At 47.6% G+C, this 26262-nt stretch overlaps 2 protein-coding genes across 3 annotated transcripts; both read left to right on the top strand.

Annotated features, from left to right (window-relative positions):
- Positions 1 to 12156: 12156 nt before the first annotated feature.
- IER3 (immediate early response 3) lies at positions 12157 to 13447 on the top strand. Its single transcript, XM_080806810.1, has 2 exons — positions 12157 to 12388; positions 12484 to 13447. The coding sequence occupies exons 1-2, from the start codon at positions 12182 to 12184 to the stop codon at positions 12754 to 12756; spliced, it is 480 nt and encodes a 159-aa protein (XP_080662936.1). The 5' UTR covers positions 12157 to 12181; the 3' UTR covers positions 12757 to 13447.
- Positions 13448 to 13795: 348 nt separating this feature from the next.
- Positions 13796 to 25561, top strand: FLOT1 (flotillin 1). 2 transcript variants are annotated; one of them, XM_080806787.1, is made up of 13 exons: positions 13796 to 13956; positions 14283 to 14339; positions 14629 to 14708; positions 14790 to 14880; positions 15121 to 15264; positions 15399 to 15518; positions 15611 to 15706; positions 15930 to 16082; positions 21791 to 21972; positions 22155 to 22200; positions 22318 to 22455; positions 22709 to 22873; positions 24925 to 25561. In XM_080806787.1, the coding sequence occupies exons 2-13, from the start codon at positions 14319 to 14321 to the stop codon at positions 24952 to 24954; spliced, it is 1266 nt and encodes a 421-aa protein (XP_080662913.1). In that variant the 5' UTR covers positions 13796 to 13956; positions 14283 to 14318; the 3' UTR covers positions 24955 to 25561. The 2 variants fall into 2 exon arrangements, with proteins under 2 accessions (XP_080662913.1, XP_080662912.1); XM_080806786.1 differs by having other exon boundaries at positions 14629 to 14704.
- The last annotated feature ends 701 nt before the right edge of the window (positions 25562 to 26262 follow it).

Below are 26262 nucleotides of genomic sequence, written 5' to 3' on the forward strand. Positions count from 1 at the left end.
TACCTTGGGGGCAGACCCTCATTTGCAATATTTCCAATTTCCATGACGTAAATATTCCCATCAAGGTCAACTTCAAGCTACCAATGTTATGTCAATTGGCTCACAAAAATCCTGAAAATAAAATGATTGGCTCTTGTGAGCTGGTATGAGCTGGCTCCTGCAAACCACTGGGGAAGGACTGGGATGGCAATGACATTTAGTGGAATTTGCTACATGCTAGGCACTGTAATAGGTATTTTGCACATTACCTTCTTTTTTTTTTTTTTTAAAGATTTTATTTATTTATTTGACACAGAGAGAGAGAGTACAAGCAGGGGGAGCAGCTGGCAGAGGGAGAGGGGGAGAGGGAAGCAGGCTCCTGCTAGGCAGGGAGCCCGACACAGGGCTCCATCCCAGGACCTTGGGATCATGACCTGAGCGGAAGGCAGACGCTTAACCACCTGAGCCACCCAGGAGCCCCCACATATATTACCTTCTTTAATCCTCTTAACCACCTGCTGAGGGGCAAGGCCAAATTTCTCTAACCATTAACACCTTTTAGGAAAAATTCCGATAAGAATGGATTTTTTAAAAATATCTTTTCTATAACCTTAGAAGATATATTGGTCACTCCTATTACAGATAATTAGAAAAGGTAGGAAATGGAGGTTAGAAAGAGAAAATGGGGTGTGGTGGATTTGTTCTGGGGTTTGATCATCCAGCACACACTCTCTCTTCCTCTCACAACAGTCACTAGATTGATTGGGGAATTACCTCTTTGCGGTCAGTTGTAATGACTGTCAGATAAAGTGTCCTTTCTCTGTCTAGCTCCTGCCTAAACTAGGCTAACCAGACTCTCTCTGCTGGGGCTTGGGATGATGAACATGAATGGGAGAGAAGGAAAAATCTGATTGTCACTCATTCATCCAGCAGATGGCAAGGGCAAGACTGAATGCCCCGGAGCTGCATTCATTGTTGTGTTCCCTAAGCCTGGTTCTCTAGCCTTCCTTTGATTCTGTGAGCTATCCAATACCCTCCCAATACTCAACTTTTCAGTCTAAGCTAGCCATAATGAGTTTCTGCGGCTCAAAGCCAGAAGCTTTAGAAAAAATTAAAGGAAGCTGAGCCAATGTGCACAGAACTTTAGAAAGACATTTCTAAATCACTACCAACAGGGAGGTGGCCATGATTATGTAAGGAGAATCGAGACAAGCCAGTCAGAATGCTGGGCTGGGGTTTTATTCATTTTGCACTGCAAGAATTATGGGCAGAACTGACATTACATAACCCTGATTGGTGAGTAGGTGTTAGAGCTATACCACAGGAGGCTCATCACAGGGTTATTAAGTAAAGGCAACTCAAATATTTTTACATTTAGAGTGTTGATGTTATTCTGTGTATCTAGAATCACATGAAATGTGTGGGAGGTTTGTTGTTGTTATTCTTAATATGTTGATCATTTGGATGGGGGATCAGAGAGAAAACACAAACCACTAAGCACTCAGTCAACATTTTATCCTCTGGAAAGTAAAGAGAATTTATGATCATCTCATTAAAAACTAGAAGCAATGGAGAATCTGACAAGTTTGTTGTATGGAAGCCAGAAGTTGTATTCAGGTTTGTGGGACTGCCCAGCGTTCTTGCTAGGTCTGTGCCTCAACCAAAACTTTCCCTCCTCACCCCATTGTGCAGTGATCTCACCCTGCTCTGAATTCCTAGAACACTTGCTTTCTGTATCAACATTCCATTCATTTGACATTCTTCACAGTGATTTGCTGAGGAAAAGTGCCTATAAGCCCTAATATACCAAACAAATGTTAGTTATTATGCTATTGTGTGTGTGCATATATATGTTTACACATATATAATGTATATAATATATGCATGTTGGTGTACACATGTATACATATAAATACATAAATACGTGTGTGTGTATGGTTATATAGTTATTTTGTGTTTCTCTTGTTTTCCATTCACTGAATTATAAGCTTCTTGAGTCATATTTTACCCATTTTTCTGCCTTCCACAGCTATCAGTTGAATCTAATCCTAACTAATACTCAGTCAACCTAATGACTGATGTTAGTCAGCCTAACTAACCTGATGTTAGTCAACTAACATCAATCAACCTACTGATGTTTTGAGTGTGGGGACTAACTTTTACCATTTCACAAGTACATGACTTTCAGCCACTTACCTTCATTCCCTTCAGTGTCCTACAGGGCTGCTGGGAGGATCGCATAAAGTAATGGGCACAGAGCACCCTGGATGGGTTAATTTCCTGTGGCCTATGACAGAAAGAACGTTGTAGTTTTAGTTCCTCCTTCCATCTCCTGTCTTCTTTTTCTCAGAAGTTTGGGTCATGGATATGATCAGAGATACGTTTCTCAATAACAGATTTCTGAAGTGACTCCTAGACCTCTGAATGGGCAGTATGCAACATAATCTAACAAGAAAGGACTGATCTAGGCTGTTTTAAAAGTGTTAAAAGCAAGGTAAAGCCATCAGCCTGTGGTAAATGTTTCGCCTATGCACGGTTTTTCCTTCTCTCACCTCATCATCTAACCCAGTATTGTCCAATAGAACTTTCTACGATGATGGAAATGTGCTATATCCATTCTTCCCAATATGATAACCACTAGCCACGTGTGGTTACTGTGTACTTGAAATGTGGTGATGCAAATGAAAAACTGAATTTTAGATTTTCTTTAATTAAAATTTAAAGAGTCAGATGCTACCTATGGAACAGCACAGAGCTAAACTAAGAGAATCTGGGTGGGTCTCTTCATTCATTCATTCACTCATTCATCATTCAGTCAAAGTCTATTGAGTACCTAATATGTGTCAGGTACAGTACTAAGCTCTGACAGGGGGTTCAATGATGGTCTCTCATCCGAAAGAGTTCAAAAATTGTTTAAGGAAACAATCCTTTGAGATGATCTCAAGTCCTTATCCTCTTGAGATAAGTTGCTGGAGGAGATTTCTTAGGCCTGGGTCACCCTGCAGATAACTTACCTTCCTGACTTCACCTGCTAGATTAGAATCTTTGCCTGAGCTGGAAGCAGTTCTCCAGGGCTGGTAAGAGGCCAGTGATATGACCAACAGGGCTGCCCACCAAGGTTATTCTATCCTGGAGGCTGAGTGCACAACCTATTCAGAGCTTGAAAGTGAGCCACAAGCAAGGACGCAAATGTCAGAGCAGTGTAAAACCCCAAAGACACCAAGAGCCAGGGCAGCAAGCCAAATAATAACATTAATAATGAGGATTGCTGAGAGACAGGAAAACACAGAAGTTGGTTGCTCTCTCTAGGAGCCAAACTTCCTGGATGGCGATCCCAGCTCTGTCCCTGTCCTGCTATGTAACATCTCTGTGCCATCCCTTCACTTGTAAAACAGATGTTATAATGGCCCTCCTTTCAGAGGCTTACCATGAACACTAGATGAATTTGAACATGGAAATGAACCCAGCTGAACTAGCTCCAGACTCCACTCTCTGGCCAATGTGCCGTGCTGCTGGGCTTCTGAATGAGGTCAACCAGAATTCCAATCTAACTCTTACTACATTGTAGTTATACAGCCTTGAGAAAGTGAGCTGCCTCACTGATCCTCTCATTTTCCTCATTTGTAAAATGAGGGTATAAATAATAATAGTAGAGGACGTCTGGGTGGCTCAGTCAGTTACATGTCCGACTCTTGATTTCAGGGCTGTGAGACTGAACCCTCACTCAGCAGGGAGTCTGCTGGGGATTCTTTCCCTTCCTCTGCCCCTACCCCCCCCAAATAAATAAATAAATAAATCTTAAAAATAATAATAATGATGATAGTAGGGGTTTGTGAAGCCTTAATGAGTTGATTTCTATATAGCCATTGGAAAGAACAGCACCTATAAGGCAGTGTGGGCTCATGTTACTGTACGTGATGCCATGGGACCTGTGCAGAGCCAAGCAGCAGAAACTGAGTAGGGAGCGAGGCCGACAGAAATACTGAGCCACAGGGTGGTCTCGGGGGCAGGTGGGGTACGTTCCTGGAGCTGCTACAGTTCCAAGGGAAACGGCTGCAGCATCCTGAGGACATGCCAGTGTTCTAGGCGATGGGTGGCTAACCACGCAGACAGTTGCATTCCGGCCTATCCCTGTCCCCTGAGGTAACCTGAGAACCTGTTCTCTGATGAAGAAAGCATTTTTCACTTGGCAGATTTGGTAGACAGGGATTTTTTTGTTTGTTTTGTTTTGTTTTTTAAGTAAGCTATACTTAGCCCAAATTAGGGCTTGAACTCACCACCCTGAAATCAAAAGCTGCATGCTCGACCAGCTGAGCCAGCCAGCCACCCCAGCAACAGAGATGTTTTGAGGCAGCTTCCTTGAAGTGTTCTGTCAAGGAATAAAATGGTAAAGGGCTCTGGAAACAACATGGCAATTTCTTTTTTTAATTTCTTATAAAGTTAAATCTATACCTAATTATACTACTTCTAGACATTTACTCAAGAAAAATAGGAATACATGTCCACAAAAAGTTATATAAAACATTCACAGTAGCTTTATTCATCACAGCCAAAAAGAAGGAAAAAACCACAAATGTCCACCAACAGCAAAAGAGCAGACAAATGTAGTATGTTTATACAATGGAATACTATTCAGAAATCAAAAGGGAAGATCTACTGATTCACACAAGAACATGGGTGAATCACAGAGATGTTACACTGAGCAAAAGAATCCAGACACAGAAGAGTGCCTAGTATAGTTTTACTTACATGACATTTTATTTATATGACATTTTAGAATAGGCAAAACTACAGAGATGGAAATGAGAGCAGTGGTTGCTGGGGGCTGGGAGTAGAGAGCAGGTATAGACTACAAAGGGGCACAAAGAATTTTCTGGGGCGATGGAAATATTCTGTATCGTGACTATAGTGACATTTGCACAATGTACGAGTTTGTCAAAACTCATCAAACTATACCCCTAAAGAAGATGCATTGCACTATCTGTAAGCTGTACGTCAGTATGCCCAACTTTCAACAAAAACACAGTATCACCAAGCACCAGCAAATTCCATGTGAAGGAGTAGGAGTCAGAAACAGGATGAACACAACCTACAGGGATGGGTTGAGAATATCTGCTTCATACATCTCTTTCTGATTTTCTTTAAATGCTGACAATCTAATAACTTTTTTTTTTTTTTTTTTGCCTTGTTAAAAGGTTCCTGGCATCAGAATGGCTTCATCACAATGTCTGGTGGTGGTGACCAGAAAGGGTACTAGCATGTCCAGACAATCAGATCAATAGACAGGGGCGCCTGGGTGGTTCAATCAGTTAAGTGTCTGACTGGGGTTGTGAGATCGATCTCCAAATCAGCCTCCATGTTCAGCAGGGAGTCTGCTTGAGATGCCCCCTCTGCCTCTCCCAATAGTGCTCTCTCTTTCTCTCTCTCTCAAATAAATACATTAAAAATAAAAAAATCAATGGACAAATGACTATCACTGTGTTTGATGCCTCAAGAGGTTCATCTACAAAGTAGATGGACTAAAACTGCATGCGGGAGTCAGGGCAGGCTATTCTCAGGAAAATGGAGAGGAAAAAGAAGAAACCATATGTGTGAAGGGTCCAGTGGGTAAGAGTTTGGCACATGTGAGAAAAGGCACAAAAATCTGACGTAGTGCTATATCTCAGGGCACTGGGACAGCACTGGGGGAGTTGAGAGAGAAGACCTGGACACAGTTGCCTGGATTCAGGTTGAGAAGCCAGAGTGGCCCCACTAGAGAGTTTGAGGGCACAGAAGTCGCTAGGCAGACACTGACTTGGCCAAGTCCATCTTTTAACAAGAAAGCTGTGGGGAAGACAAAGAAGATGGACTGTGGGGAGAGGAGTTAGGAAGGTTCTTCGTGGCCCATCCTTGTCATAATTTCCACTGAAATAAAATATGCCTTTCTGGTCATGGGCTACTCTGCATGCCAAAAGTATTAGGTAAGTCTCAGTTAGTATAAAGTAGGCCTGAGGGTGGTTCAGCCGCCCTGTACTTTGGGACCCCTGTTTCTTTTCTGAACTGGGGAGCCCTAGCTCCCAAGCAACCCCTTAGTTCAGGCTCCCAGGGGGAGCACTGCTCGGTCTGTTTCAGGGATACAGCGGTTACAGGAGCAGACCCAAACGGTCAAGTTTCATCGTAAAGACCCAGAGGCCCAAGGGACAGCATTTTCAGCCTCCCCTTGTGGCAATCCCCTTCCGTGCTGAGTGGGATTTCCAACCTGGGGGAAAAAACTGACCAATCGTCTGGGAAGGGAGACTGTCATAGACGAGTAGGGTCAGGGCCACCCCAGAGCCAGGATGACGGTGACATGAGGCCCAGACACTCCAGGGAATCCGTGAGGCCATGGAGAGAAAACATGAGGGAAGGCAGGGCTACAGTCTGCCTGGCCCAGCTTCCTCTTTCATGAGCTCATGGTCAAAGCCAGGCCAGGCAGGAGGGTGCCAGAGATTGAGTGAGTATGTTTTTTCCCTAACTTGGTTCTGAGTCACACAGGCACCTACCCTTCCCAGAAAACCGCTTCAGGGCTCACCCCCTGGCAGCCAGTCAAGCCCCAGCCTAACACGCGAGACAGCCAGGCGGGAGCTGGAGACCTGCCAGCTGGGAGCACTCATCCCACCTCCAAAAGCCTCTCCCAACCTTCAAAGACTAAGGGCCTATGGCAGCTGCGTTGGAAGTAGGAGGGAGACTTAGTTTAACTTTTGAGAACCCAGGGGAGATGCTGTTGAATCATGGGGTTGCAGAGGAGGGAGAAACATCAGAGAGCCTTTAATCTAAGCACTTGGCTTTACAGATCAACTCATCCAGTAAATACAGGGTGTCTGAAAAGGTGGGACAAAGGGGGAAGTACTTCATTTGTTGCACTTTCCCCTCCCCCACCACCCATATTGTGCTTTGAGTTAAATCGCCATCACATTCTCCAATGCTGATACGGAGCACTCTACACAGAGAGGCAAGCCTCTTCCCTTATGAACAGCTCTGGGACATTAATGGATTAAAGGGCCCTACATTTCCAGCCTTTTCAGGAAGCTGGTATTGATGGAGAAGCACAGCTTTAGGCACTGAATATAGAGCAGTGAACAAGATGGATAAAGTTCTGTTCTCATGAAGTTATTACCCAGCAGGAAACTGAGGCCAAAGGGAGGAGCTACAGCACTGGGTCCCGGGAGGCCAGCGCTGACAGAACATCAGGAACATTGGGTCCCTTCTCAGTTCCCCACTCTCAGCAGCCTCCAGGGAATTTAGGTTGAGTTGAGCTGCGCCAGGAGGGGTCAACCTGCGTCCCAAGGCAGGGGATACCATGTTCTCGTGTGATCTTGCCCTGGTTCTCCAGGCATTCTTGCCTGCCTTTTGCATCAGGGAAAACCACCTGGGACTGATCTTGACCCTCCTAAGGCCTGAATCAGTGTCTCTGACGGTCATTTATTAACTTGCTGCCAAGGACTCCCCACCCCATCCTACCACTGTGCCTCTGGCAAGAATTGTTCCAACTAGAATGTGTGTGCATGGGGCCAGGGGAAGGTATTTAAAATCAGTCACATTGGCTGAACAAGAACTAGGAATGCAGAAGTCTTTGCTTCTTTGGAGAAAAGAAAAAGCCACAAAACTGCCCTGAGATGGAGAGGGAAAGAAGGGGGGCGGGGCGAGGGATGAAAACAGAATTTCTATCTCCTGATGATCTTAGCACTTGGAGGCTATTTTGTCATCCTGGTTTCCTACTCCTGGGTTAGCTCACTGTTGCCCACTGCTCCTCTGAAGCAGCCCCTCTTTGTATCATCATAATCATGGCCATCACAGAAGCAGCACCTGCTATGTGCCTAGGAACAGTACCCTTGTATCCTCAATCCTCACAGTAACCTTAAAACCAATATGCCCACTTTTCAACTGAGGAGACATTTTCAGAGAAGTTAAGTAGCTGGCCCAGTACCATGTACTTACTTAACAGGTAGCAGAGCTGGAATTTAAACCCAGTTTCCTCTAATACCAATGTCTCCTTTCTATCACAAATCCATCTCGAGTCAACAAAGTTACTGAGTATCTACCAAATGCCAGATGCCACTGAGTTTCAGTTTCTATTTCCCTGGGTCCCGTGACTCCAGCCCTCTACCTGTTTCCCTTTTTCAAACACTCCCATTTCCAAATATGCGTTTCCTTCCCATTATCGTTGTCCGCCATTCTAGACTTGGGTCAGCAGCATAGCAATACTCCAGGTGGGCCAGCAGGCATGACTTGCTCTTATGCCAGGGATTTACACAGAGTGAGGGCCAGTGCCTTGCCGTCCATCACCTGCACAGTTAATCCCAATTTAATAGCAGATCTTCCTGAGCCCCAGTTGAGAATCCCCCACCTCCTCTTTGGAGAGGAAGCATGGGGGGAGAGGGGGGAGCCTCTGAAAGGACACAGCTGGACAAACAGACACCTCTGAGGGTGAGGGGTAGCTGCTCAGAGGAGATGGATTTAAGAATATTTATTAACCCCCTACTAGGTGAAAGGCCAAGTACTGGAGATAGCACTGAGATATCATGAGAAAAAGAGCAAATGTGGTCCTGTATATCTATGGAGATTATATTCCAGTGGGGGGAGACAAACAACAACAAAAAGTAAACAAATACATAAAATGATTCTCCACATAACAAGTGTTGTAAGAAAATGAACAAGGGGCTAAGAAAGAGGTTGGTGGGAGGTCAAGATCACAGGTCAAATGAGAGAAAGGAAGGATCATAGCAATCTTGGGGGAGATGGGGAGGAAATGAGGAGCAGTGAGAGCAGTGAAATGGAAAGGGGCCAAGGGCCTGTTTCCCCAGGATTAGGGCAGTGAGAACTGGTCCAGCTGCCCTTCTCGCCCCCGGCCTTTCCTGGCCTTAACTCATCCCCCAGCACTCACCACCCCCTTTCCTTGGCTTAATGATTCACTCCCAACCTTTCTCTAGCTTCCTGTATGGTAGGGAGGGGGTGAGGCAGAGCCATAGGTCTCTGAGTGTAGCAGGAACAGAGATGAGATTGATGGAGAAGGAATGGCGAGTAGTCTTAGTTTCCTGGTTCTTCTCTGTCTGTCCCATTCTGGTCTTGCCACAAAGAAAGGTCTCTCTGAGCCAGGAGGATGGTAAAGATAACTAGGTCCAGCTGGAGGCCCAGATTCCAGATGGGGGAGGTAGTGGTGAAACAAGATCCTAACATCCCTCTTCATTTCCCCTCCCCTGCCAAATGCCCTAGAGAAATTTTCCATCATAAACAAGTAGTGCATTCCTGACCTTGGGTGCCCCCCACCGCCTCCCGCTAAGCCATTTTCTTCCATCATCACTATCTCCCCCACCCCCAATTCATATCTGTGTGAGCATGTAAGTAGGCCCAGCCACATATGCAAGTAGTCGTGGATTCATGCGTAGTGTGCAGTTGCCTTGAAATAAGGGTGAAGCAAGGTGTGCAGGCTCCCTGCTTGGGTGTAAAAACAATGAGGATGGCAGGTGTGAATGGCGGGTACTGGAAAGGGGTATGTCTCTGTAGAGGAGGTGTGTTTTATGGTGGTCAGAGAGAAGTATGTAACACATGAGTTCAGACAGCAGTAATGGGTATAAAATAAAGCGACGCAGAGGCCCAGGAAGCAGTTGTGTATGCAGAAATAATGTATCTATTGGAGTCCAAAGGTGGGGATGTCCCTATCTGCATCTCACACGTCCTTGCTTGAGACATGCCACTAGGTGTTCCTCTTTTGGTGTGTGCATAAGGATAGTCCCAGCTGTTCTTAAGAAGCTATAAATTTGTATGTAGGGTTTGAAAGAGTGTCTCCATGTCTCAAAGCTTTGGGTGACCCAGCCAGGCTGTGAATACCATATGTGCATGTAGAGTTCTGCATTTTCAGCTTTCATTTACGAGACTATTGAGCAACTACTACAGGTAAGGCTCTGGGCTGGGTTTCGTGCAGGGTGAAGAGAGACGTGTGACACAGCCTGCAACGGAAGGGATCATATGTGCACTCTGTGAGCAGCAGGCATAACATAATCTGGAGTAAAGACCTGAGCCAGATGCCTTTCAAATCCCTAGAGTCAGCCTTGATGCCTTCATGCCCTTACTGTCAGCACCCCACTCTTCACACTCCCAAGTTCTAACGATTCCCATCTCATTACTAAATGGCTATGGTCTTATGCTAGGAATGTCTCTTACTGCCACCTCTCCTCTTGGTTCCCTCTTCCATCGCTCATCTCAGGCCCTTGTTACCTTCCACCTGAACCTTTCCAATAACCTCCTATCCCTTGGCTCAGTGTCTCCCCATCCAGGGCACACTTGTCATCCTACTTAGTTCCCAGCTTGAACAACCCTCCTTTTATCCTTCCATGACCCAACAGAATCCAGAATCTTGAGTTAAACTCAATCTCATGGCCTGGACCTCCAGCTAAGCTCTCCCTACTCTGCCCACCTCCTTTCCAGAATCATTACGTCCCACTACTCCTTTACAGGAAACTTACTGTAAGATTGTTTTCCTTGTGATTCCCCAAACACATCCTGTACTTTTCCAGCTCAAGGTCTTTGCTGATTCCATTCTCTTCCTCATAGTCATCTTCCACATCTAACTCTGTGGTATCCCACCCACTGTTCAAAGTCATCTCCAATACCACTCTTCCATGAAGCCTCGCCTTATTGATTAGATAGATGGGAACACTAGTTCTTTTGGGTCTCCCCTTTATAGTTGGTGTTCAGTTTCTTTAAGACCCTCAAGAGAGTTCGAGGTGCCGGCTGAGTCTGGCTGGCCGAGTCTGGCTGGCCTCACTCAGCAGCCCATACACTGAAACCAACCTCAGTACTTTCAACAGGACCTTTAAAGGTAAATGCTCAAAGAATGTTAAACTGTGAGTCCATGAGCAGCTGTCTCTAAGGCAGTTATGAAAATATGCTAATTCTTTTAAGTTGTGACCACTACCACATTTGCATCATGCCTCACAGTTTAAAATGTTCTTTACATAGATTTTGTGATTTTTACTATACGACAAGGAACAAATCTGGGTAACTGCTAACCTCTTGCCTTTGTTTTGTGGCAGCAGCCTTACGTGAGCATTTCGGCACACATCTGCACAGGCAGCTTTCTTGTGTTGCCCCTGTGAAGTCTCTGCACCTTTGCTCTGGTATGTGCATGGTAAAGGGGAGAGGATAGGCTACCCCAAAAGGTGCCACTTGGGCATGTGAGTTATTTTGAGCTGAAGGCAATCAAAACCCAGTAGACTCAGGAAAAGCCTTTTTTTTTTTTTAACCTCTCTTCCTTAACTGCCTAAAAGAATGTAGATAGGGGACTGAACTGCAAAGACAGCTATTACCAGAAGATAATGATCTGATGGTCCTACCTGCTTTGGCAGGGCAAACATCTGACTCCCAAACATCCCCTCTTCTTATCTTCCCCAGAATTGGCCTCCTCCCTTTTGAAGCCTCAGGCTCCTCTTCCATTCTTTAGCTCCAGAGGGCGTATGAACCTCAATTGCCTTTGAATCTCAAGGCTTCCCCGGCTCCTGAAGTATGTAATTAAATCTGTTTTTCTCCTGTTAACTTACATCAGTTTAATTTAGACCAACCAGAGAAGCTAGAAGGAAAGAAAGGACGATTTTTCCGCCCCTACAATGTGGTGTGTGCAGGGACAGACAGCAGCATGTCTTGTGTATGCTAGCGTGTTCATTTCTCTGTCTTTTTGGCTATTTCTGTAATGACTTTCCTCTTGGGGGTGTGTATGTGCGTGTGTGTGTGTGTGTGTGTGTTGTTCTATGTGTATCTACAGATGTATGAATGTGCGTGTGTAACTGTAATTCATTGACTTTGCTGGGTCGCTGCTCCCAGCATGGCCAGACTTCTTTATGTCAGTCCTCCTGCCTCCCCAGAGATGGGGCCGGCGGCCTAACCACCTCCTAAGCTATCTGCTGGCCTCTCTCCAGCCCCCACATGCCCTGACATGGGCCTGCAGCCCGGGATCTCACCCATCCCACTCACAACTCACAAGCTCACAACGCACACTTGGGCGCCTAGTATGCACAGGCCAAGTCGCCGCCCCCTCTCTTTGTTTAACCGTCGGAATTTCCAACTTGCTCGGGCCACCACTCCCAGCAGCGGGTGGAGTTGAGAAGGCCCCGCCCAATTCTGGAGCGCACAAAATCTGCTCCGCAGCGCAGTAGGTCCGCATTCGGTCTTCCGCTCCGCTCCGTGCGTCATGTGTCACTCTCGCAGCTCCCTCCCCACTATGACAGTCCTGCGGGCCCCGACCCCCGTCTCCACCAGCCCCGGACCCCGGCGGGGCTCTGGTCCTGAGATCTTCACCTTCGACCCTCTCCCGGAGCCTGCGGTGGCCCCTGCCGCGCGCCTCAGCGCCTTCCGCGGGCATCGGAAGCGCAGCCGTAGGGTCCTCTACCCACGAGTGGTGAGTGTCGTGGAAGTGGGCAGCCGGAGGGGCAGGGGGAACGGCCGGACGCCGGGGTCCTCAGCTAATCTGTCGCCTTTGTTGTCTCTCTTCAGGTCCGGCGCCAGCTGCCAGTCGAGGATCCGAACCCTGCCAAAAGGTTCCTTTTTCTATTGCTCGCCGTCATCTTCTGCCAGATCCTAATGGCTGAAGAGAGTGTGCCGGCACCGCTGGCCCCGGAGGACACCCCCAACGGCGCAACCCCCGCGCCCACCCCGGCGCCCCCGGTCCTGGAGCCCCTTAATCTGACCTTGACTCAACACACTGAGCCCTCGGACTACGCTCTGGACCTCAGTACTTTTCTACAGCAACACCCGGCCGCCTTCTAAGCGGGACCCCTCCCCACATCCCCCCACCCAAAAGAATCCGAAAAACCAAAGAAACACCAGGTGTACCTGGTGCGCGAGAGCGTATCCCAAACTGGGACTTCCGAGGCAACTTAAACTCAAAGCACTGCAGCGGAGACGCCAGCCCGAGCCCGGGATGAAAAGAGCACCGACACTCCGGGGCTAGGCCGCGTGGGGAAGATCGTCATTTATTTATTTCTCAGTGATTCTAATTAATATTTATATGTATTTATGTATGTCCCCCTAGGTGATGGAGGGGTGTATGTAATATTTATTTTAACTTATGCAGGGGTGTGAGATGTGCCTCCCTGCTGAAAACGCAGAACTCTTGGTAATTTGTTGAGTTTTGGCAAAGATGGAGGTTGGGCGCTTTGGTTCTCCTCGAGAACCAAGGTAGAGGTCCTGGATCCGGGAGAGCGCCCGGACTAAGAGTCAACGATGGTGGCGGGTCGTAGGTTTAGGGGCTGGCATTCCGTCTTCCAGGATTTCAACTCCCTGGATCTACTGTGTGAGGCTTTGGCGGACCACTGGGGTTAAGTTCCTTTGCCTTCGATCTTCTCGAAGTTGCCCCCAAGGGGTGGCTAAGGTGTCGAAGGTCGGTGGGCTGTCAGCGGGCGGCTGTGGGTCGCCCGGTATGTTCTGTGAACACAAATAAAGTCGATCTATTGTCAGTAATCATCTGAGTGTACGAATCTTTGTTAGCGGCGATTCCCCAGCCTTCTCCGCCTTCCGGCACCAAGGACCGGCAGGAGGAGCTGGGGCCACGTCCTCCGCAGGCGCTCCGCCCCGGGTGACCGGATGCAGTCTTTCGTCGCCTCGTGTGCGGTTTTCCCAGTTACCGCGGGGCAAATCAGAGATGAGGCAATCTCCCCGGCCCGGGTTGCAGGCCCACGGAGGTCACGTCCCGCTTCCCGGGGCGGAGCTCCAGGCCGGGGAAGGACGGCGGCGGGCGGGCGGGCTGCCAGCGCGAGCGCGGCGTGCCGGGAAAGGGGCGGGCGGAGCGCGCGGGGCGGAGGGTGCCGACCGCGGGGGGCGGGGTCGCGTCTGCCGCAGCAACCGGGTGCGGCCGAGTGAGGGGCGCGAGCGCGGGCACCGCTGGCTGGAAGGCAGTTCCCCGGGACCGCTGCTCGGCTCCCGAATCCGCTGCGCGCCCCGGCCCGGCCACCGCCCGCGTGCGGAAAGGTGGGTGGGGAGGCGAGATGGAGTCGGACCGCGGAGGAGCAGGGAGGGTGGCGCAAGGTTTGGGGGCCTCAAGGCGCGAGAGAGCTTTTATCACCGGAGCCAGAAACCGCCCTCACAGTAGGGGCAGGGGGAAGGGAGTGGCTGTAAACCCGCGAAGGGGAGGGAGTCTCTGGGATCTGTGGGATTGAACAGGCAAATGCCGTAGCGGTAAGGTGCGGAGGGGACTGGGCCCTGGTGGCTGGAGATTGGGCGAGACTGACGGGAAAGGGAGAATATTCACTCCTGTGGACCCGCGCCCGCAAAGGCTTCCTTTCCTTTTCCTCCAGCTCCAGCCTGAGCCATGTTTTTCACCTGTGGCCCAAATGAGGCCATGGTGGTCTCCGGTAAGTTCTCTTCTCAGCCAATTCCCCCCCAAACCCTTGCAGGTCTGGCCTCTACCCTTCTCCCTACCAGCGCCCCAGGCGCGGGCCTCTTGCCCCCTCCCCTCCCCCGCGTCGGCTGCAAGCCACCCACTTGTGATTCCCAGTGCTGCCCTTCCAAGGCCCAGACTGCCTCCACCCCAGCTCCCAGATTTCCTTGTGGGGCTTATTCCCGCCCCCCACTCAGCTGTTCAGTCTTCCATATTCTAGCCCTACCCCTGGCGCTGCAGTTTACTGCCCTCGCACCTTGCAGGTTTCTGCCGAAGCCCCCCAGTCATGGTGGCTGGAGGACGTGTCTTTGTCCTGCCCTGCATCCAGCAAATCCAGAGGTAGGTAGAAAAAGAACCAGGGAAGGGGAACCCCAGTTTTCTCTTTTCTTTTTTTCTCACTGTCCACTCCTTCTTTTTCCCATAGGATCTCTCTCAACACACTGACCCTCAATGTCAAGAGTGAAAAGGTTTACACTCGCCACGGGGTCCCCATCTCAGTCACTGGCATTGCCCAGGTGAGGCTTTCAGAGCCTTTACCCACCCGGAGTCCATTCCTTCATCACCTTCTTTGTGCCCAGACATTGAGAATCTTCTCATAATGGCCTTCCCAACCTCTGGCTGCAGAGAAATGTCTCTGCTAAGTCTCACCTTCTCCAGGGACTCCCAAAGCACTTGACTCTTCCATTCTCTTCCTGCTTCCTACCTGGCTTTATGAGACCTTCACCACACTTTCCCTATCCCTACTCTGGTTACAGGTAAAAATCCAGGGGCAGAACAAGGAGATGTTGGCAGCTGCCTGCCAGATGTTCCTGGGGAAGACAGAGGCTGAGATTGCCCATATTGCACTGGAGACTCTGGAAGGCCACCAGAGGGCTATCATGGCTCACATGACTGTGGAGGTGGGCTTGAGGCCAGGGAAAGATCTGGAAGAGATACCAGAGTGAATGGCACAAGGACCCAGCTAGTCTGTGGGAGATAGTATCTGGAGGACTGAGAGCTTAAGTTCCTCCTTCCCACCATTTTGTTACCCTAGGAGATCTATAAGGACAGACAGAAATTTTCAGAGCAAGTTTTCAAAGTGGCCTCCTCAGACCTGGTCAACATGGGCATCAGTGTGGTTAGCTACACCCTGAAGGACATTCATGATGATCAGGTAAACAAACTTGGGTGGCTGATTCTCTCCCGTTCCCTGCTCCCATCTCTTAAATCCTCCTGAGGATTCTGATTGCTGCTTCTCTCTCACAGGACTATTTACACTCCTTAGGGAAGGCTAGAACAGCTCAAGTCCAAAAAGATGCTCGGATTGGGGAGGCAGAAGCCAAAAGAGACGCTGGGATCCGGGTGAGATAGATTCTACTTGGGGGATCACTTGGTCCCCGTGGGCTTCTTGGGCATGCAGCGGGAGACGGGATGGAAGGGGCACAACTGAGTGAGGGCTCGTAGAGCTGGGTTGGCAGAGGAAATAGATGAGGCACATGTAGGGGAGCCTAGTGAGGAGCAGGCTGTCCCCCCTGGGGCCTTCCTCTCCCTACTCTAACTTCCTCCCTGATCTCTGGGTGGACAGGAAGCCAAAGCTAAGCAAGAGAAGGTGTCTGCCCAGTACCTGAGTGAGATCGAGATGGCCAAGGCACAGAGAGACTATGAGCTAAAGAAGGCTGCATATGACATCGAGGTCAACACCCGCCGCGCACAGGCTGACCTCGCCTATCAGCTTCAGGTCAGAGCTCTCACACTGGGCAGTTCATTCCTCTGAAGCCCTCCATCTTAGGCCGTCACACTTTCTCATATTCTAACTCTGATCCCTTTATTCTGACTCTACATTTCTGACCCAACTCCTCCATCTGATGATTTGAAAGACCCAAGCATTTCAGTTGAAAAGCAAAGTGAAGGCCAAGAAGGGATATGGTCAGTAGGATGTGATCATATGTTTCCAGCAGATTGTCCCCTGGGGAAGGGCACCTGGATGGGTGGGTGAAGAGAGCTAACATCCAGCCCATTCTCCACACTCACCGTGCTGTGCATTCCCACACAGGTGAGTTGTTACTGCATCCACCCAGGGGAGGGGGCCCGTTTTCTGATTTTCTATGGGCTCACAACATCCCTGGTGATCCGAGAAGGGCATAAGGAGGAAAACATGGACTTGGCTTTGCATCCTGCAAAGTGAGATAGGGGCAGCCCTTGATACTGCACGGAGGCATGGTCAGTCCTCATTGCTTGCAGATTCTGTATTTGAGAATGGGCCTACTCACTAAAATTTACTGGTAATCCCAGAAGCAGTCCTCGTGGCACCTTTGTGATCATTTGCAGACATGCACAGAGCAATGAAGAATTTGAGTTGCCTGATGGTGCAGTTGAGGCTGAACAAGATGTTTTGCCTTCTTGTTCAGCTCTCATAATGTAAACAGTGTCATTTTCATAGTATATTTACTGCTACATCTTTTGCATTCTTGTACTCTTTGTTGGTGGTTTTGCTCTTTAAAATGGCCCCCAAGCATGCTGCTAAAGTGCTAAGTGTTCCTAAGTGCAAGGAGACTGTGATATGCCTTACAGAGAAATTACATGTGTTGGATAAGCTTCTTTCAGGCATGAGTTATAGTGCCGTCAGCAATAACTTAATTGTTAATGAATATGTATATTATATAAGGTATCTTTAAACAGAAACACATATATAGCAAGCATATCTAGTGATCTGTCGTGAACAGGGGATCACAGGAACCTAACGGTATGTTTCCCCTAACAAGAAAATAAGTATTTGCTAATTCAGTATTCATGGCTACTTTATAGACAAGATCTATCGTGAATAATGAGAGTCAACTGTACTTTGAGACCTTTACCCAAAGGAAAACAATGTTATGAAATTTGGTTTTGCCAAGAGTGGGTATAGGCTTAAAGGATACTGAAATACAAAACGTCTTTAGTTTATGATACTAAATTCCTGAACTTTGCTTCAGTGTGGTCTGCCTACCAGTAGCAGTGGCATTGCTGTGGGCCTTATTAGATACAGAATCTCCAGCTCCGGCCCTGCTGACTGAATCAGAATCTGAATTGGTTTTTTTTTTTAAAGTAGGCTCCACACCCGACCTGGGGCTCGAATGCATAACCCTGAGATCAAGAGTTGCATGCTCTACTGACTGAGTCAGCCAGGTGCCCCTAGAATCTGTGTTTTAACAAAATCCCTAGGGGATTCATGTATACATTGGCATTTGAGAAGCATTAACATAGTGGAAACCATTTCCACTATGCAAGCTGGATGGTCCTTAACCTAAATACAGCTTTTCTTATCTGCAAATCAAAGGATTGGGCAGGTTTTGGCTCTGTTCCAACTTTTATCAGCTCTTTTCTTTTGTGTCAGGCTTTGTGCTAGGTACTTGGGGAAATAGGAATTCATTCAACAGATATCTGTCAAGTGCCTAAGATGTGCCAGACATTGTTTTAGAAGTGAGGGTGTAAGTATGAATGAGACAGAAAAGATTCCTGCTTTTGTGGAGCTTATATTATAAAACAGGGAACAGCTAGTAAGCAAGTAAATAACTTTCATAAGTTCTAATTATCTTGTTTAAGTGCTATGAAGGAAATGTACCGAGGGATGAAAAAAAACAGTGCAGAGGTTCGGGGTAATCCAAGAAAGCTTCAGTGAGGAAGTGATTTATGAGATAAACCTGAAGATGAGAAAGAGCCAACAATGTAAGGAGTTGTGGGCCAAGAGCATTCTTGGCCGGTGCTGTTCCAGTAGAACTTTCTGTGTTTATGGAAATGCTGTAAATCTGTAATTGTAAATGCTGTGGTACTGAGTGCTTGAAATGTGGCTTGTGGAGCTGTAGCTAGTGAAATGTGAGTAAAGAACAGAATTTTAATTTTTATTTATTTACTTAAATTTTAAATTTTATTTAATTTTAATTTTTTTAAGATTTTATTTATTTGTCCCAAGAGAGATGTCACAAGTAGGCAGAGAAGCAGGCGGGGAGTGGGGGAAGCAGGCTCCCTGCTGTGCAGAGAGACCGATGCCCATGCGGGGCTCAATTCCAGGACCCTGAGATCATGACAGCAGCTGAAGGCAGAGGCCCAACCCACTGAGCTGCCCTTAATTTTAATTAATTTTAAGTATAAATAGCCATATGTGGTTAGACAGAGGACCATCACATGCAAAGGCCCAGAGGTAGGAAAGAGCTTGGTGTGTCCCAAGAACAGAGAGGAGGGTTCTGATCTGGTAGGGCTGGTATGCTGTGAGTGAGATGGCAAGGCAGGCAGGGCCAGGTCCCATAGAGTTCAGGTGGCCGTGTTGGAGACTTAAAAGAGAATTCCAAGCCCAGTGGAATCCTACTGGAGAACTTTAAGCAGGGAGGTGCCATGGTCTAATTCACATTTTTTCTTTTTTAAGATTTTATTTATTTATTTATTTATTTATTTATTTGTCAGAGAGAGAGAGCACAAGCAGGCAGAGTGGCAGGCAGAGACAGAGAGAGAAGCAGCCTCCCCGTCAAGCAAGGAGTCAGATGTGGGACTCGATCCCAGGACCCTGGGATCGTGACCTGAGCCAAAGGCAGCAGCTTAACCGACTGAGCCACCCAGGCATCCCCTCATTCACATTTTTACAAGGATCAGTGTGTCTGCTGTGTGGAGAGTTGATTCTCAGAAGACAAGAAGCGGGAAGATAAGTTGGAAGCTTTTTCAGAGATGGTGGATTGAATAAATGCAGTTAATTGCACTCCCTCTAAAACCTCACTAAAACCACATAGAGTGATTTTTAAAAAGAAGAAAGAGAAGGTGAAAACAGATGGAGAGAACAGGATCAATAGGAACAGCAAACATCATTTTGGAAGCTGGAAAGCCATCATAATCGACTAAGCCAATGGTACTTTATCAGTGGTGGGTACGATATGACCATTGAATCCTAAATGCTGACGGCCTCCCCTAACCTCCTTATCCATTTGTCCCCTGGATGCATCTTCCAAAGAAGTCATTCTAATGACTGTGCTGTGCTGAGGAACATGACCAGTGCAAAGGGAAAGACTTTAAGGATCCTGAATCATAGGTTCCTCAGTAGATGACTTGCCCAAATCACCATAGAGTGAAGCTCAGAGCCAGCAACCTCACCCACATGCCCACAGTTTCCTTTCACTGTTTTAGACCTCCTTCACTGTGAGCAGCCAGCCAGGGATTCCCTGATATATGAGGGAATCCTGCAGTGTTCAAGTCTGAGACTAAAACCACAAACAGCAAAGCAACTTGGAGGATACATATTATGGAAGGAGGAGAAAACTTAAAAAAATTTTTTTAATATTCTCTGAGATAAGAGAAGAATTCACATCTAGAAAATCAGGGCATAAAACAAAACAAAATGAGAGCTCTTAAATTCAGTAAGATGGCAGAAATGAGGGGGAAAAAATCACAAGAAATTCTATTGAGTCTGGATTTATTAATCTAATTGTAATAAATTCTAATTGTAATAAATTTATTAATCCTAATCTACAGATTAATCAAATAAATTAACAGAACAAAGAAAATGGGAGAAAAATCACTAGTGGAAAAAATACTTAAAATGTCTGTTCTGAAAGATATGACTTTCTAGATTGAAACAGTCCACCAAATGTGCAATACAACGAATAAGAAACAACTACCCTGTGAAATTTCAGAACATAGAGAACAAAGAAGGGATCTAAAAGCTTCCAGAGAGAAAGGTCACAAAGAGTCAGGCATCAAAATGACTTCAGATTTTTCAAGAAGCCAGGAGACCATTGGAGCAATGCCTTCAAAATATGAATAGAAAATGAATTCTAGAGGCGCCTGGGTGGCTCAGTCATTAAGTGTCTGCCTTTGGCTCAGGTCATGATCCCAGGGTCCTGGGATCAAGTCCCATGTCAGGCTCTCTGCTCAGCGGGTAGCCTGCTTCTCCCTCTCCCACTACCCTTGCTTATGCTCTCTCTCTCACTGTGTCTCTCTCTGTCAAATAAATAAAATCTTAAAAAAAAAAAATGAATTCTAACATAGTAACCTGTACTCAAACTGTCATTCAAACAAAAAGGTAGGAAAAAACCTCAGAAAAGCAAGATCTCAGAAAACTTACTGCCCATGTACTTCTTCCAAGGAAGCTACTGGGGGGTTATTTCATCAAAAGGTGGGCCTAAAAAAGGGGGCAGGAGGGACTCCAACACCGAGAGAGAGAGAGAGATCCTGCACATTGAAGGAGAGAGCAACTGGTCAATTTGGAACCGGTCTGAAATTTTAGGGTCAGGGACAGCACAGGGTGCCATGTCCAGAAGCACCTTTCCTCTGGAGTGAACACATGGATGCAGTAAAGGCAGGGATATCATCTCTGCTGTTGATAAGACCCTCAGGGATAATGGTCCATGGCTGAGTCAGAGCATTGGGGCCATAGAGAAGCATGCTCCTCTCTGGTACCTCTCTCACCAAAATCTTGAAAAGAGCCTTCAGATATCTACTCTATAGGAATAATAAAAAGAAATATGTGTAGGGCGCCTGGGTGGCTCAGTGGGTTAAAGCCTCTGCCTTCGGCTCAGGTCATGATCTCAGGGTCGTGGGATCGAGTCCCACATCGGGCTCTCTGCTCAGTGGGGAGCCTGCTTCCTCCTCTCTCTCTCTCTCTCTGCCTGCCTCTCTGCCTCCTTGTGATCTCTCTGTGTCAAATAAATAAATAAAATATTTTTTAAAAAAAAGAAATATGTGTAAATAAGAGGAATTCTATATGTACATGTTCTTGTAAATGTTTAGAATGTTCCTGGAAGAAGAGTACAGAAAAAGCTGGTCACAGTAACTACCTCTGGGGAAAGGAACAAGGTGGTTTAAGGAAATAAGTGGACAGAAATCTTGCTTCTCACTGTTCTTTTTTATTTTCTTTTGAATGTGTACCATATACAAAAAATAAAAATGAAAGAGATATATACACACTCCAGCATCACCGCCAGAGCCAGTAGGAAGCGATTGCAGGGGGGGCTGGAATTGATGGTGGCTTGCAGGAAGGTTACAGCAGCTCAGATGGAGAGAAGTGGATGGCTCTGAGTGAGGCTGTAGGTGGAAGATGGCCACCACGCATCAGAGCCCTCCAGGTGCTCATACCCTACAGAGGGACACTGAAAAAATAGACTAATATGGGAGCTCAACAGAGGGACCCTTAGCCTGGCCTGAGGAAGAACAGGGGTTGGATCCCCATCCTGTCCAGCTCTTGATGCCAAGGCTGCTTGGAAATTACCCTACCCTCTGCCTCAGAGGAGGATCAGGCCATCCCCCAAGCCATGATTGGGAGCCGTATGGGAGATGGACTCCCCTGGGCTGGCTAAGCCCACTGAGGACTGGTTTCATGTACTTACTGTATGAATAATCTCACCCAGGAGCCCTGGCCCTGGCTTCTCTCTGTGGTTCCTGGGAGCTTGCTCTTCAGCCCTGATGTCGAGCATCGCTCCTACTCAGGTGGCCAAAACTAAGCAGCAGATCGAGGAGCAGCGGGTCCAGGTGCAGGTGGTGGAGCGGGCCCAGCAGGTGGCAGTGCAGGAACAGGAGATCGCCCGCCGAGAGAAGGAGCTGGAGGCCCGAGTTCGGAAGCCTGCAGAAGCCGAGCGCTACAAGCTGGAGCGCCTTGCTGAGGCAGAGAAGTAAATGCCCCTTCCCAGGCCCCATCCTAGTCCTTTATGACCTGGGTGCCCCCATATGAAGAGCTGAGGTCTTCACTATCTGAACTCCTATGGAACTCGGGTTACAGGCGCCTATGTCTCTGGAGCAGGGCCTGCCTTTGGCCCTTCCTCAGCCCCTCCCTCCACTTCCCTTTCTGTGCCAGGTCCCAGCTGATCATGCAAGCTGAGGCAGAAGCTGAATCTGTGAGGGTGAGTTAAGAGGTGGCTCTTGGCGGCTTGTGGAGCAAGTGGGGGTTGCTGTTTGAGCTGGGGTTTCTTGTCCTTAACAACAGGCGTCAGTCCCACAGTTTCCTGTACTGTTCTCAGATGCGTGGGGAGGCCGAGGCCTTTGCCATAGGGGCTCGAGCTCGGGCCGAGGCCGAGCAGATGGCCAAGAAGGCAGAAGCGTTCCAGCTGTACCGCGAGGCCGCTCAGCTGGACATGCTGCTGGAGAAGTTGCCCCAGGTCTGCCGGTGGTGTGGGCACCAGGAGAGGAACAGAACCAGGGAGTGTAGGGTGAGGGAGGAAAGAGGGGCTTGCAGAGAGCCAGACTAGGGAACTGTAAATTAGGGGTGGGAATTATAAGCCAGTGACTGAAGTGAGGAGCGACGATCCTTACAAACTGAAGAATGTCAACAATCTCGAAGCCCAGGGTAAGGTGTTTGAGGAGGGGTATGATCAGACCATAGGTGCTGAGTTGGCATCTCTCACCTACCAGGTAGCAGAGGAGATCAGTGGTCCCCTGACCTCAGCCAATAAGATCACACTGGTGTCCAGTGGAGGTGGGACCATGGGGGCGGCCAAAGTGACCGGGGAAGTACTGGACATCCTGACCCGCCTGCCGGAGAGCGTGGAGAGACTCACAGGTGTCAGCATCTCCCAGGTGAGGGTCTCTAGGGTGAGCACTGTGGATTTCCTGTAAATTTCTGGGTTCCCCAGGCATGTGATGTGGTAGGCCTAGTACTAGGCCTGCACCCAGGAATCTCCAGAGCCATTGACATTGACATTGTTTTCTATATGCTAGATGCGGTGCTAAGCTGCTGCTGCTACTGCTTTTTTAAAAAGATTTTATTTATTTCAGAGGGAGAGAGAAAGCTTGAGTGGGGGGAAGGGGAGAGGGCAAAACAGATTCCCCACTGAGCAGAGAACCTGATGTGGGGCTCAGTCCCAGGACCCTGGGATCATGACCTGAGCTGAAGGCAGACGTTTAACCCACTGGGCCCCCCAGGTGTCCCCAGAGTGCTAAGCTTCTACACAAATGGTTGGTTTTTGTTTTTGTTTGTTTGTTTTTTAACGAAGCTATCCTTTAGGTATATAGTATTTTACAAAGTAAAGAAACAACTTTCAGGGCGCCTGGGTGGCTCAGTGGGTTAAAGCCTCTGCCTTCGGCTCAGGTCATGATCCCAGGGTCCTGGGATCGAGGCCCGCATCAGGCTCTCTGCTCGGCAGGGAGCCTGCTTTCCTTCCTCCCTCTCTCCCTGCCTCTGCCTACTTGTAATCTCTGTCTGTCAAATAAATAAATAAAATCTCAAAAAAAAAAAAAAAAAGAAACAACTTTCAGTATGTTAAGGAACTGTGCCCCATCATACGGCTGGTAAAGCTAGATTTCAAACCCAGGCTGACTGTCTTCTAGAGCCTTGTAGTCGCCCCACTAGTACAAGGAACTGGTTGCAGCCATTACTGCTTTTCTTGGTCCCTGTTTATTTACCTACAGATTATGACAGAGGTCAGAGAGCAGGCTCTGGAACCATAGTGAATCTTGGCTGTGGTCATGCTAGCTGTGACCTTAGACAAGTTAGCTACTTCTCTGTACCTTTTTCCTCACCTTAAAATCAGGTTAATAATAGTATCTACTCTATTGAATTATTAAGGGAATTAAATGGGTATTTGTAGTGTTTAGCACAGTGCCTGGCACATACTATATATGAGAGTCCTTAAGAAAAAATTATAGGGACGCCTGGGTGGCTCAGTTGGTTGAGCGGCTGCCTTCGGCTCAGGTCATGATCCCAGCGTCCTGGGATCGAGTCCCACATCGGGCTCCTTGCTCTGCGGGAGCCTGCTTCTCCCTCTGCCACTCTGTCTGCCTGTGCTCACTCTCTCTCTCTCTCTCTCTCTCTCTCTCTGACAAGTAAATAAATAAAATCTTTAAAAAAAAAAAAAGAATCTTTAAAAGAAAAGAAAAGAAAAAATTATATAGGGGCACCTGAGTGGCTCAGTCGGTTGAGCATCCAGCTCTTGGTTACAGCTCAGGTCATGATCTTGGGGTCCTGTGTTGGGCTCTGTGCTCAGTGCAGAGTCTGCTTGTCCCTCTCTCTCCCCCTGCTTGTGCATATTCTCTCTCAAAGTACCTTAAAAAAAAATTACATATGTAAGTGAAAGCAGTAGACCATAACAGTGACCTTCAAGTTAGATTCCTTGGATCCTTCGTGAAGCCGGCATTGAAAGCCCTGAAAGGGGTGCCTGGGTGGCTCAGTGAGTTAAAGCCTCTGCCTTCGGCTTGGGTCATGATCCCAGGGTCCTGGGATCGAGCCCCACATCAGGCTCTCTGCTCAGCGGGGAGCCTGCTTCCTCCTCTCTCTCTCTCTCTCTGCCTGCCTCTGCCTACTTGTGATCTCTGTCAAATAAATAAATAAAATCTTTTTTTAAAAAAATAAATAAATAATAATTTAAAAAAAAAAAAAAGAAAGCCCTGAAAGATGAGCTAAGGAGGGTCTGTGCAAGCAGGGTTCTAGCCCCCTCCACTCCTTTTCAGTGATTTGTTGCTGTGGACGGGTCCTAATGACCACTTGACAAGAGGGTAAGGTAGGGTGGCAGAAAAAACTTCTTAGAAGACTTTTGGAAATGCATGTCCTCCCTGCAGCCCTCATCCAGATGGGGAGTTGGGAGAACAGGGTACATGATTCCCAAATTTCATCATTGTTGTCTTTTTACCAGGTTAACCACAAGCCTTTACGAACAGCCTGAGCCAACCTTCGCTCCAGTACCTAGCCTCATGGTTGCCAGAATGGTACCCATACTGCATGCACAACTGGCTTCCCTGAGCATGCCCTTGACAGTGGGGTACCCCCCCCATCTCCTTGCCAAATAGCCTGTGCCTTGCCTTGGAGGGGAAGGGTTGCTCTTCCCAGCCCCACACTGCCGAGACTACCAGTCCCCCAGGGGTTTCATGCCAGTCTTCTCATTATCTTACTCACCCCCAACTTAACTTCCTAGACCACGTGCACCTATTGTCTAGAATTTTCCTGACCAAAACTGAGGGATGGCCTGAGGTTAACTTTGTCAAATCAATTGCTGTTAAAAAGCACTAATACTGATTAACAATTAACTTAATAAAGCAGAACTCATCCAAAATTAATGCTGGAATGTAGCTTACTCCCTTCATTCAATATATTTTTTAGAATGGAAGAAGTTGGGGGCGCCTGGGTGGCTCAGTGGGTTAAAGTCTCTACCTTAGGCTCAGGTCATGATCCTGGGGTCCTGGGATTGAGCCCACATTGGGCTTTCTGCTCTGTGGGGTGCCTGCTTCCTCCTCTCTCTCTGCCTGCCTGTGATCTCTGTCAAATAAAACCTTAAAAAAAAAAAAAAAAGAATGGGAGAAGTTACCTTGTATCCTTTTAAAATTGTACCACTTTTTTCCTGCAAAGTTGGTTATAGGCAGAAAAGCATGCTGAAGTGGAAGTAGTGGGAATTAACCTAGTCCCAAGAACTACTGAAAATAAGGCCAAGGAAAATTAGACTTAAATTTCCAGGGTCACTCTGAGATTTTGTGTACTTAGAAGCATGTTGTATTAGGTTTAACAGTGTTACTTTAGAATGGGACCATTAAGTGATACTCTCCACTGGTTAACTTTCCCTAAAGTTGACTGAGAAAATCCCAGAGGGTAAGAGAAAACATCAAGATACTATAGCCCAAACGAACCCTGTATGCCCTGGATGAGCTACACATTTCATGTGGGGCAGTAGCTCTCAACTCTGCATTTGCCAACATTCTCCGGGAGTAGTTAAAAATAGATGGCTAGTTAACTGGTTTCTGGTTGGGTAGGCCTAAAGATCTGCATTTCTGTTAAGTTCCAGGAGGTTGTTGATGGGCTGGGAACCACTTATGCCCTATTTAACATTCATCTCAATTCTCGTTGATCCGGTGTATCTGAGCCTATGGCTATCCCAGTTATTGAGGCTGGTAGTGAAGGTGCTGGGGTCTTTGGGTACCAGGATTAAGAGAAGAGGCTGGAGTGCCTGGGTGGCTCAGTTGGTTAAGGCTATGCCTTCAGC

This window comes from Martes martes, assembly GCF_963455335.1.
Source record: "Martes martes genome assembly, chromosome: 6".
Taxonomy (NCBI): Eukaryota; Metazoa; Chordata; class Mammalia; order Carnivora; family Mustelidae; genus Martes; species Martes martes.

Coding starts and splice junctions, on each gene's coding strand:
- IER3 (XM_080806810.1), top strand. CDS start 12,182: ATGTGTCACTCTCGCAGCTCCCTCCCCACTATGACAGTCCTGCGGGCC. Junction 12,389..12,483: donor GGGTCCTCTACCCACGAGTG/GTGAGTGTCGTG, acceptor GTCTCTCTTCAG/GTCCGGCGCCAGCTGCCAGT.
- FLOT1 (XM_080806786.1), top strand. CDS start 14,297: ATGTTTTTCACCTGTGGCCCAAATGAGGCCATGGTGGTCTCCG. Junction 15,519..15,610: donor AGGACATTCATGATGATCAG/GTAAACAAACTT, acceptor TCTCTCTCACAG/GACTATTTACACTCCTTAGG. Junction 22,456..22,708: donor TGCTGGAGAAGTTGCCCCAG/GTCTGCCGGTGG, acceptor CTCACCTACCAG/GTAGCAGAGGAGATCAGTGG.